We start from the raw sequence: 12,492 nt of genomic DNA, 5'->3' as shown, positions 1-12,492 counted from the left end.
CAGACCTGTCCCCACCAGTACTGTACCCCAGTGTTATACAGGGACAGACCTGTCCCCACCATTACTGTACCCCAGTGTTATACAGGGACAGACCTGTACCCACCAGTACTGTACCCCAGTGTTATACAGGGACAGTCCTGTCCCCCACCAGTACTGTACCCCAGTGTTATACAGGGACAGACCTGTCCCCACCAGTACTGTACCCCAGTGTTATACAGCGACAGACCTGTCCCCACCATTACTGTACCCCAGTGTTATACAGGGTCATACCTGTCCCCACCATTATTGTACCCCAGTGTTATACAGGGACAGACCTGTCCCCACCTGTACTATTCCCCCGTGTTATACAGTGACTGACCTGTCCCCCACCAGTACTGTACCCCAGTGTTATACAGGGACAGACCTGCCCCCACCATTACTGTACCCCAGTGTTATATAGGGGCAGACCTGTCCCCACCAGTACTGTACCCCAGTGTTATACAGGGTCAGACCTGTACCCACCATTACTGTACCCCAGTGTTATACAGGGACAGACCTGTCCCCACCATTACTGTACCCCAGTGTTATACAGGGACAGACCTGTTCTCACCAGTACTGTACCCCAGTGTTATACAGTGACAGACCTGTCCCCACCATTACTGTACCCCAGTGTTATACAGGGACAGACCTGTCCCCACCAGTACTGTACCCCAGTGTTATACAGCGACAGACCTGTCCCCGCCAGTACTGTACCCCAGTGTTATACAGGGACAGACCTGTCCCTACCAGTACTGTACCCCAGTGTTATACAGGGACAGACCTGTCCCCACCATTACTGTACCCCAGTGTTTTTCAGGGACAGACCTGTCCCTACCAGTACTGTACCCCAGTGTTATACAGTGACAGACCTGTCCCCACCAGTACTGTACCCCAGTGTTATACAGTGACAGACCTATCCCCACCAGTACTGTACCCCAGTGTTATACAGTGACAGACCTGTCCCCACCAGTACTGTACCCCAGTGTTATACAGTGACAGACCTATCCCCACCAGTTCTGTACCCCAGTGTTAGACAGGGACAGTCCTGTTCTCACCAGTACTGTACCCCAGTGTTATACAGGGACAGACCTATCCCCACCAGTACTGTACCCCAGTGTTATACAGTGACAGACCTGTCCCCACCAGTACTGTACCCCAGTGTTGTACAGGGACAGACCTGTCCCCACCAGTACTGTACCCCAGTGTTATACAGTGACAGACCTGTACCCACCAGTACTGTACCCCAGTGTTATACAGTGACAGACCTGTCCCCACCAGTACTGTATCCCAGTGTAATACAGTGACAGACCTGTACCCACCATTACTGTACCCCAGTGTTATACAGGGACAGACCTGTACCCACCATTACTGTACCCCAATGTTAAACAGGGACAGACCTGTACCCACCATTACTGTACCCCAGTGTTATACAGGGACAGACCTGTCCCCACCAGTACTGTACCCCAGTGTTATACAGTGACAGACCTATCCCCACCAGTACTGTATCCCAGTGTTATATAGGGACAGACCTGTCCCCACCAGCACTGTACCCCAGTGTTATACAGTGACAGACCTGTCCCCACCAGTACTGTACCCCAGTGTTATACAGTGACAGACCTGTCCCCACCAGTACTGTACCCCAGTGTGATTCAGTGACAGACCTGTCCCCACCAGTACTGTATCCCAGTGTTATACACTGACAGACCTGTCCCCACCAGTACTGTACCCCAGTGTAACACAGGGACAGACCTGTCCCCACCGGTACTGTACCCCAGTGTTATACACTGACAGACCTGTCCCCACCAGTACTGTACCCCAGTGTTATACAGGGACAGACCTGTCCCCACCAGTACTGTACCCCAGTGTTATACAGGGACAGACCTGTCCCCACCAGTACTGTACCCCAGTGTTATACAGGGACAGACCTGTCCCCACCAGTACTGTACCCCAGTGTTACACAGGGACAGACCTGTCCCCACCAGTACTGTACCCCAGTGTTATACAGTGACAGACCTGTCCCCACCTGTACTGTACCCCAGTGTTATACAGGGACAGACCTGTCCCCACCAGTACTGTACCCCAGTGTTATACACTGACAGACCTGTCCCCACCTGTACTGTACCCCAGTGCTATACAGTGACAGACCTGTCCCCACCAGTACTGTACCCCAGTGTTATACAGGGTCAGACCTGTCCCCACCAGTACTGTACCCCAGTGTTATACAGGGACAGACCTGTCCCCACCAGTACTGTACCCCAGTGTTACACAGGGACAGACCTGTCCCCACCAGTACTGTAGCCCAGTGTTATACAGTGACAGACCTGTCCCCACCTGTACTGTGCCCCAGTGTTACAGGGACAGACCTGTCCCCACCAGTACTGTACCCCAGTGTTATACACTGACAGACCTGTCCCCACCTGTACTGTACCCCAGTGCTATACAGTGACAGACCTGTCCCCACCAGTACTGTACCCCAGTGTTATACAGGGTCAGACCTGTTCCCACCATTACTGTACCCCAGTGTTATACAGGGACAGACCTGTCCCCACCATTACTGTACCCCAGTGTTTTTCAGGGACAGACCTGTCCCTACCAGTACTGTACCCCAGTGTTATACAGTGACAGACCTGTCCCCACCAGTACTGTACCCCAGTGTTATACAGTGACAGACCTGTACCCACCAGTTCTGTACCCCAGTGTTAGACAGGGACAGTCCTGTTCTCACCAGTACTGTACCCCAGTGTTATACAGGGACAGACCTATCCCCACCAGTACTGTACCCCAGTGTTATACAGTGACAGACCTGTCCCCACCAGTACTGTACCCCAGTGTTATACAGGGACAGACCTGTCCCCACCAGTACTGTACCCCAGTGTTATACAGTGACAGACCTGTACCCACCAGTACTGTACCCCAGTGTTATACAGTGACAGACCTGTCCCCACCAGTACTGTATCCCAGTGTTATACAGTGACAGACCTGTACCCACCATTACTGTACCCCAGTGTTATACAGGGACAGACCTGTACCCACCATTACTGTACCCCAGTGTTATACAGGGACAGACCTGTACCCACCATTACTGTACCACAGTGTTAAACAGGGACAGACCTGTCCCCACCATTACTGTACCCCAGTGTTATACAGTGACAGACCTGTCCCCATCAGTACTGTATCCCAGTGTGACACAGTGACAGACCTGTCCCCACCAGAACTGTACCCCAGTGTTATACAGTGACAGACCTGTCCCCACCATTACTGTACCCCAGTGTTTTTCAGGGACAGACCTGTCCCTACCAGTACTGTACCCCAGTGTTATACAGTGACAGACCTGTCCCCACCAGTACTGTACACCAGTGTTATACAGTGACAGACCTGTACCCACCAGTTCTGTACCCCAGTGTTAGACAGGGACAGTCCTGTTCTCACCAGTACTGTACCCCAGTGTTATACAGGGACAGACCTATACCCACCAGTACTGTACCCCAGTGTTATACAGTGACAGACCTGTCCCCACCATTACTGTACCCCAGTGTTTTTCAGGGACAGACCTGTCCCTACCAGTACTGTACCCCAGTGTTATACAGTGACAGACCTGTCCCCACCAGTACTGTACCCCAGTGTTATACAGTGACAGACCAGTACCCACCAGTTCTGTACCCCAGTGTTAGACAGGGACAGTCCTGTTCTCACCAGTACTGTACCCCAGTGTTATACAGGGACAGACCTATCCCTACCAGTACTGTACCCCAGTGTTATACAGTGACAGACCTGTCCCCACCAGTACTGTACCCCAGTGTTATACAGGGACAGACCTGTCCCTACCAGTACTGTACCCCAGTGTTATACAGGGACAGACATGTCCCCACCAGTACTGTACCCCAGTGTTATACAGTGACAGACCTGTACCCACCAGTACTGTACCCCAGTGTTATACAGTGACAGACCTGTCCCCACCAGTACTGTACCCCAGTGTTATACAGTGACAGACCTGTACCCACCATTACTGTACCCCAGTGTTATTCAGTGACAGACCTGTACCCACCATTACTGTACCCCAGTGTTAAACAGGGACAGACCTGTACCCACCATTACTGTACCCCAGTGTTATACAGGGACAGACCTGTACCCACCATTACTGTACCCCAGTGTTATACAGGGACAGACCTGTCCCCACCAGTACTGTATCCCAGTGTGATACAGTGACAGACCTGTCCCCACCAGTACTGTACCCCAGTGTTATACAGTGACAGACCTGTCCCCACCAGTACTGTACCCCAGTGTTATACAGTGACAGACCTGTCCCCACCAGTACTGTATCCCAGTGTTATACAGTGACAGACCTGTCCCCACCAGTACTGTATCCCAGTGTTATACAGTGACAGACCTGTCCCCACCAGTACTGTATCCCAGTGTTATACAGTGACAGACCTGTCCCCACCAGTACTGTACCCCAGTGTTATATACTGACAGACCTGTCCCCACCAGTACTGTACCCCAGTGTTACACAGGGACAGACCTGTCCCCACCGGTACTGTATCCCAGTGTTCTACACTGACAGACCTGTCCCCACCTATACTGTACCACAGTGTTATACCGGGACAGACCTGTCCCCAGCAGTACTGTTCCCCAGTGTTATACAGGGACAGACCTGTCCCCACCAGTACTGTACCCCAGTGTTATACAGGGACAGACCTGTCCCCACCAGTACTATACCCCAGTGTTATACAGGGACAGACCTGTCCCCACCAGTACTGTACCCCAGTGTAATACAGGGACAGACCTGTCCCCACCAGTACTGTACCACAGTGTTATACAGTGACAGACCTGTCCCCACCAGTACTGTACCCCAGTGTTATACAGTGACAGACCTGTCCCCACCAGTACTGTACCCCAGTGTTATACAGTGACAGACCTGTCCCCACCAGTACTGTACCCCAGTATTATACATGGACAGGCCTGTCCCCACCAGTACTGTACCCCAGTGTTATACACTGACAGACCTGTCCCCACCAGTACTGTACCCCAGTGTTATATAGGGACAGACCTGTCCCCACCAGCACTGTACCCCAGTGTTATACAGTGACAGACCTGTACCCACCAGTACTGTACCCCAGTGTTATACAGTGACAGACCTGTCCCCACCAGTACTGTATCCCAGTGTTATACAGTGACAGACCTGTCCCCACCAGTACTGTACCCCAGTGTGATTCAGTGACAGACCTGTCCCCACCAGTACTGTATCCCAGTGTTATACACTGACAGACCTGTCCCCACCAGTACTGTACCCCAGTGTTACACATGGACAGACCTGTCCCCACCGGTACTGTACCCCAGTGTTATACACTGACAGACCTGTCCCCACCAGTACTGTACCCCAGTGTTATACAGGGACAGACCTGTCCCCACCAGTACTGTACCCCAGTGTTATACAGGGACAGACCTGTCCCCACCAGTACTGTACCCCAGTGTTATACAGGGACAGACCTGTCCCCACCAGTACTGTACCCCAGTGTTACACAGGGACAGACCTGTCCCCACCAGTACTGTACCCCAGTGTTATACAGTGACAGACCTGTCCCCACCAGTACTGTACCCCAGTGTTATACAGGGACAGACCTGTCCCCACCAGTACTGTACCCCAGTGTTATACAGTGACAGACCTGTCCCCACCTGTACTGTACCCCAGTGCTATACAGTGACAGACCTGTCCCCACCAGTACTGTACCCCAGTGTTATACAGGGTCAGACCTGTCCCCACCATTACTGTATCCCAGTGTTATACAGGGACAGACCTGTCCCCACCATTACTGTACCCCAGTGTTATACAGGGACAGACCTGTCCCTACCAGTACTGTACCCCAGTGTTATACAGTGTCAGACCTGTCCCCACAAGTACTGTACCCCAGTGTTATACAGTGACAGACCTGTCCCCACCATTACTGTACCCCAGTGTTTTTCAGGGACAGACCTGTCCCTACCAGTACTGTACCCCAGTGTTATACAGTGACAGACCTGTCCCCACCAGTACTGTACCCCAGTGTTATACAGTGACAGACCTGTACCCACCAGTTCTGTACCCCAGTGTTAGACAGGGACAGTCCTGTTCTCGCCAGTACTGTACCCCAGTGTTATACCGGGACAGACCTATCCCCACCAGTACTGTACCCCAGTGTTATACAGGGACAGACCTGTCCCCACCAGTACTGTACCCCAGTGTTATACAGGGACAGACCTGTCCCCACCAGTACTGTACCCCAGTGTTATACACTGACAGACCTATCCCCACCAGTACTGTACCCCAGTGTTATACCGGGACAGACCTATCCCCACCAGTACTGTACCCCAGTGTTATACAGGGACAGACCTGTCCCCACCAGTACTGTACCCCAGTGTTATACACTGACAGACCTGTCCCCACCTGTACTGTACCCCAGTGATATACAGTGACAGACCTGTCCCCACCAGTACTGTACCCCAGTGTTATATACTGACAGACCTGTCCCCACCTGTACTGTACCCCAGTGCTATACAGTGACAGACCTGTCCCCACCAGTACTGTACCCCAGTGTTATACAGTGACAGACCTGTCCCCACCAGTACTGTACCCAGTGATATACAGTGACAGACCTGTCCCCACCAGTACTGTACCCCAGTGTTATATACTGACAGACCTGTCCCCACCTGTACTGTACCCCAGTGCTATACAGTGACAGACCTGTCCCCACCAGTACTGTATCCCAGTGTTATACAGGGACAGACCTGTCCCCACCAGTTCTGTACCCCAGTGTTATACAGGGACAGACCTATCCCCACCAGTACTGTACCCCAGTGTTATACAGGAACAGACCTGTCCCCACCAGTACTGTATCCCAGTGTTATACACAGACAGACCTGTCCCCACCAGGACTGTACCCCAGTTTTGGTTAGGCATAGCCCTGTAATTTAACTGACAGTATCAGTGGTGTATTTGTTTTGAATGTGAGCAGAATGGGACATTGTTGGTTGTGTCCTGTTGTTCTCGGTGGTTTACCAGTGTCGCCCTGTTTCTTTTTTCCCAGCCGGGCCCCGGATGCCTCCCATGAGGCCACCCCCTCCCCCTCCGTTGATGGGACCGCCGATGCGCACTCCTCCCCCCCTTCTGATGGGCCATCCCATGGCCCCCCCGCCGCCGATGGGACCGATGCATCCAGTGCGCTATTCCAACGTGAGTGTGTCTGCATGTCCTGGACAGCTACGCTTTCACCGTGAATCTCATCCTCACCCTGAAATGTTCACGTCTCTGACCTGACACTCCGTATCCCTCAGTTAGACCCACACTCGGAGCACCGTGCACAGTTCCAGTCTCCTATCCCTCAGTTAGACCCACACTCGGAGCACTGTGCACAGTTCCAGTCTCCGTATCCCTCAGTTAGACACACACTCGGAGCACCGTGCACAGTTCCAGTCTCCTATCCCTCAGGTAGACCCACACTCGGAGCACCGTGCACAGTTCCAGTCTCCGTATCCCTCAGTCAGACCCACACTCGGAGCACTGTGCACAGTTCCAGTCTCCGTATCCCTCAGTCAGACCCACACTCGGAGCACCGTGCACAGTTCCAGTCTCCGTATCCCTCAGTTAGACCCACACTCGGAGCACTGTGCACAGTTCCAGTCTACATATCCCTCAGTTAGTCCCACACTCGGAGCACCGTGCACAGTTCCAGTCTCCGTATCCTTCAGTTAGACCCACACTCGGAGCACCGTGCACAGTTCCAGTCTCCGTATCCCTCAGTTAGACACACACTCGGAGCACCGTGCACAGTTCCAGCCTCCGTATCCCTCAGTCAGACCCACACTCGGAGCACTGTGCACAGTTCCAGTCTCCGTATCCCTCAGTCAGACCCACACTCGGAGCACCGTGCACAGTTCCAGTCTCCGTATCCCTCAGTTAGACCCACACTCGGAGCACTGTGCACAGTTCCAGTCTACGTATCCCTCAGTTAGTCCCACACTCGGAGCACCGTGCACAGTTCCAGTCTCCGTATCCCTCAGTTAGACCCACACTCGGAGCACCGTGCACAGTTCCAGTCTCCGTATCCCTCAGTTAGACCCACACTCTGAGCACTGTGCACTGTTCCAGTCTCCGTATCCCTCCATTGGACCCACTCTCGGAGCACCGTGTACAGTTCCAGTCTCCGTATCCATCACTCAGACCCACACTCGGAGCACCGTGCACAGTTCCAGTCTCCATATCCCTCAGTTAGACCCACACTCGGAGCACTGTGCACAGTTCCAGTCTCCGTATCCCTCAGTTAGACCCACTCTCGGAGCACCGTGCACAGTTCCAGTCTCCGTATCCCTCAGTTAGACCCACACTCGGAGCACCGTGCACCGTTCCAGTCTCCGTATCCCTCCATTAGACCCACACTCGGAGCACCGTGCACAGTTCCAGTCTCCGTATCCCTCAGTTCGACCCACTCTCGGAGCACCGTGCACAGTTCCAGTCTCCGTATCCCTCAGTTAGACCCACACTCGGAGCACCGTGCACAGTTCCAGTCTCCGTATCCCTCAGTTAGACCCACACTTGGAGCACCATGCACAGTTGCAATCTGCATTTGATATAAATGAGGTGAGGTCCTGGCGAAGATGCATTTTCCAAGGGTGATCCCAGGACAGAGAGAGATTATATACTGTTGGCAGATACTGAACAGACTGGATCCTTTTTACCCTTGAGGGAGTGTGCTGAGGGGGTGACCTGACTGAGTGGGTTAATATTCTGAAAGGGGGTGCGATCGGGAGTTTGAGAGAAGATGTCCCTTCATTGGTGTGGTTAGTGTCGGGGATTGCAAACCAGTGAGGGGCCATCCATCGAAGACAGTCCTGTAGCGATCCCTTTGGGAATTCAGGAGAAGCATATTCCTGCAGAGACTAGGAGGTCGGCATGTGGGACTGGCTCCCATAGAGTGTGGGGGTGAATCTTTTTGATGTGTTGAAGTTGTGGGGGAGCTGGATAAATCCACGTGGAAGAGAAGCAGCTGGTGATGATGATCAGAGATGAGGAAACGGTGGGGTGGGCAGAAGTGTCTGTTCCTTTGTCCTAACCCCTGTGATGTGCCTGCCTTCCCACAGGTAAATCAGCTGCCCCCTCTGATGCCAGTTCACCCCCCAGTGCTACAGCCCATGCCAAAAGCCAACCTGACCATCATTCAGGCAGCACCCACTGTCTACAGGCCCCCTGTGGTCAAGCCCAAAGAGGTGAGTGGCAGGTGTACCCCTGTCTGTGTGTGTGTGTGTGTGACCCTGTCTGTCTGTCTGTGTGTGTGTGTGACCCTGTCTGTCTGTCTGTCTGTGTGACCCTGTCTGTCTGTGTGTGTGTGACCCTGTCTGTCTGTGTGTGTGTGTGACCCTGTCTGTCTGTGTGTGTGTGTGACCCTGTCTGTCTATGTGTGTGTGTGTGACCCTGTCTGTCTGTGTGTGTGTGTGACCCTGTCTGTCTGTGTGTGTGTGACCCTGTCTCTGTCTGTGTATGTGTGTGATCCTGTCTCTGTCTGTCTGTGTGTGTGATCCTGTCTGTCTGTCTGTGTGTGTGTGACCCTGTCTGTCTGTCTGTGTGTGTGTGACCCTGTCTGTCTGTCTGTGTGTGTGTGACCCTGTCTGTCTGTGTGTGTGTGACCCTGTCTGTCTGTGTGTGTGTGTGTGACCCTGTCTGTCTGTGTGTGTGTGTGACTCTGTCTGTCTGTGTGTGTGTGACTCTGTCTGTCTGTGTGTGTGTGATCCTGTCTGTCTGTGTGTGTGTGTGATCCTGTCTGTCTGTGTGTGTGTGTGACCCTGTCTGTCTGTCTGTGTGTGTGTGACCCTGTCTGTCTGTCTGTGTGTGTGTGACCCTGTCTGTCTGTCTGTGTGTGTGTGATCCTGTCTGTCTGTCTGTGTGTGTGTGATCCTGTCTGTCTGTGTGTGTGTGATCCTGTCTGTCTGTCTGTGTGTGTGTGATCCTGTCTGTCTGTGTGTGTGATCCTGTCTGTCTGTGTGTGTGATCCTGTCTGTCTGTCTGTGTGTGTGATCCTGTCTGTCTGTCTGTGTGTGTGATCCTGTCTGTCTGTCTGTGTGTGTGATCCTGTCTGTGTGTGTGTGTGTGTGATCCTGTCTGTCTGTGTGTGTGATCCTGTCTGTCTGTGTGTGTGATCCTGTCTGTCTGTCTGTCTGTCTGTGTGTGTGATCCTGTCTGTCTGTGTGTGTGATCCTGTCTGTCTGTCTGTGTGTGTGATCCTGTCTGTCTGTCTGTGTGTGTGATCCTGTCTGTCTGTCTGTGTGTGTGATCCTGTCTGTGTGTGTGTGTGTGTGTGTGATCCTGTCTGTCTGTGTGTGTGATCCTGTCTGTCTGTCTGTCTGTCTGTGTGTGTGATCCTGTCTGTCTGTCTGTCTGTGTGTGTGATCCTGTCTGTCTGTCTGTGTGTGATCCTGTCTGTCTGTCTGTGTGACCCTGTCTGTCTCTGTGCGCTCTGTGTGTCCCTGTCTGTGTGTGTCTCTGTGTGACCATGTCTCTGTGTGACCATGTCTCTGTGTGACTCTTCTGCGTGTGTGTGACCCGTCTCTGTGTGTGTGACCCGTCTCTGTGTGTGTGACCCGTCTCTGTGTGTGTGACCCGGTCTCTGTGTGTGTGTCCCTGTCTGTCTCTGTGTCCCTGTCTGTGTGAGACCCTGTCTGTCTCTGTGCGCTCTGTGTGTCCCTGTCTGTCTGTGTGTGTGTGTGTGTGTGACCCTGTGTGTGTGTGTGTGTGTGTGACCCTGTGTGTGTGTGTGTGTGTGTGACCCTGTGTGTGTGTGTGTGTGACCCTGTGTGTGTGTGTGTGTGACCCTGTGTGTGTGTGTGTGTGACCCTGTGTGTGTGTGTGTGAGACCCTGTGTGTGTGTGTGTGTGTGTGTGTGAGCATGTGCCCGTGCCTCTGTGTGTGAGCATGTGCCCGTGCCTCTGTGTGTGAGCATGTGCCCGTGCCTCTGTGTGTGAGCATGTGCCCGTGCCTCTGTGTGTGAGCATGTGCCCGTGCCTCTGTGTGTGAGCATGTGCCCGTGCCTCTGTGTGTGAGCATGTGCCCGTGCCTCTGTGTGTGAGCATGTGCCCGTGCCTCTGTGTGTGAGCATGTGCCCGTGCCTCTGTGTGTGAGCATGTGCCCGTGCCTCTGTGTGTGAGCATGTGCCCGTGCCTCTGTGTGTGAGCATGTGCCCGTGCCTCTGTGTGTGAGCATGTGCCCGTGCCTCTGTGTGTGAGCATGTGCCCGTGCCTCTGTGTGTGAGCATGTGCCCGTGCCTCTGTGTGTGAGCATGTGCCCGTGCCTCTGTGTGTGAGCATGTGCCCGTGCCTGTGTGTGTGAGCATGTGCCCGTGCCTCTGTGTGTGAGCATGTGCCCGTGCCTCTGTGTGTGAGCATGTGCCCGTGCCTCTGTGTGTGAGCATGTGCCCGTGCCTCTGTGTGTGAGCATGTGCCCGTGCCTCTGTGTGTGAGCATGTGCCCGTGCCTCTGTGTGTGAGCATGTGCCCGTGCCTCTGTGTGTGAGCATGTGCCCGTGCCTCTGTGTGTGAGCATGTGCCCGTGCCTGTGTGTGTGAGCATGAGTGCGTGCCTGTGTGTGTGAGCATGCGCGCGTGCCTGTGTGTGAGCATGCACGCGTGCCTGTGTGTGCGTGTGAGCATGCGCACGTGCCTGTGTGTGCGTGTGAGCATGCGCGCGTGCCTGTGTGTGCGTGTGAGCATGCGCGCGTGCCTGTGTGTGTGAGTATGCGCGCGTGCCTGTGTGTGAGAGTATGCGCGCGTGCCTGTGTGTGAGAGTATGCGCGCGTGCCTGTGTGTAGCAGGTGCGCGTGCCTGTGTGTGTGAGTATGTGCGTGTGAGTGTGCGTACGTGCCTGTGTGTGAGTATGCCGGCGTGCCTGTGTGTGCTTGTGAGCATGCGCGCGTGCCTGTGTGTGCGTGTGAGCATGAGCGCGTGTGTGTGCGTGTGAGCATGAGCGCGTGCGTGTGAGTGTGTGTGCGTGTGAGCATGAGCGTGTGCCTGTCTGTCTCTGTGTCCCTGTTTGTCTGTGTGTATGACCCTGTCTGTCTGTGTGTGTGTGTGTGACCCTGTGTGTCTCTGCCTCTGTGTGTCCCTGTCCCTGTCTGTGTGTTTGTTGCTGGGGGAGATCGTCATCCCTCTGAGCTTGTAGTTTTTCCGTCTGTGAAGATCAGACCATGTCATTCTCAGGGTGTGGTTTTTAGATGTGTGTGATGTCTGTACTCATTCATCTCTCCATCTCTCCCCCTCTCTCTCTGTCTTCGCCGCCCCCCACCCACTCCTCATGCCTCCCTCCCCCTGGAACAGGAGATTCCTGAGCCCCATGTGGCCACTGTCCTGGAGGAGAAGGAGCTGCCCACAGAGGACAACCTGATTGGACCCACCTTACCGGAGGTGGAGCCGCCACACGTGGAGGTAAAGGGGGCGGGGCATGTCCGTGACGGGCAGGT

The 12,492-nt window shown here is 53.9% G+C and overlaps 1 protein-coding gene across 2 annotated transcripts in view; it reads left to right on the top strand.

The window, feature by feature from the left end:
- The window catches only part of rbm42 (RNA binding motif protein 42), a 70,420-nt gene that overhangs the window by 41,002 nt on the left and 16,926 nt on the right, over window positions 1-12,492 (top strand). For both annotated transcript variants that reach the window (XM_087980784.1, XM_087980782.1), the window contains exons 5-7: window positions 7,080-7,225; window positions 9,130-9,255; window positions 12,350-12,457. In XM_087980784.1, coding sequence (XP_087836910.1) covers window positions 7,080-7,225; window positions 9,130-9,255; window positions 12,350-12,457 — 380 coding nt within the window. The remainder of the gene's footprint in view (window positions 1-7,079; window positions 7,226-9,129; window positions 9,256-12,349; window positions 12,458-12,492) is intronic.

The sequence above is a fragment of the Chiloscyllium plagiosum genome, unplaced genomic scaffold, assembly GCF_037043375.1.
Source record: "Chiloscyllium plagiosum isolate Xiang-an unplaced genomic scaffold, Cpla_swu_hap1 HiC_scaffold_38, whole genome shotgun sequence".
In the NCBI taxonomy this organism is placed as follows: Eukaryota; Metazoa; Chordata; class Chondrichthyes; order Orectolobiformes; family Hemiscylliidae; genus Chiloscyllium; species Chiloscyllium plagiosum.
This window is presented reverse-complemented; position numbering and strand designations above follow the sequence as displayed.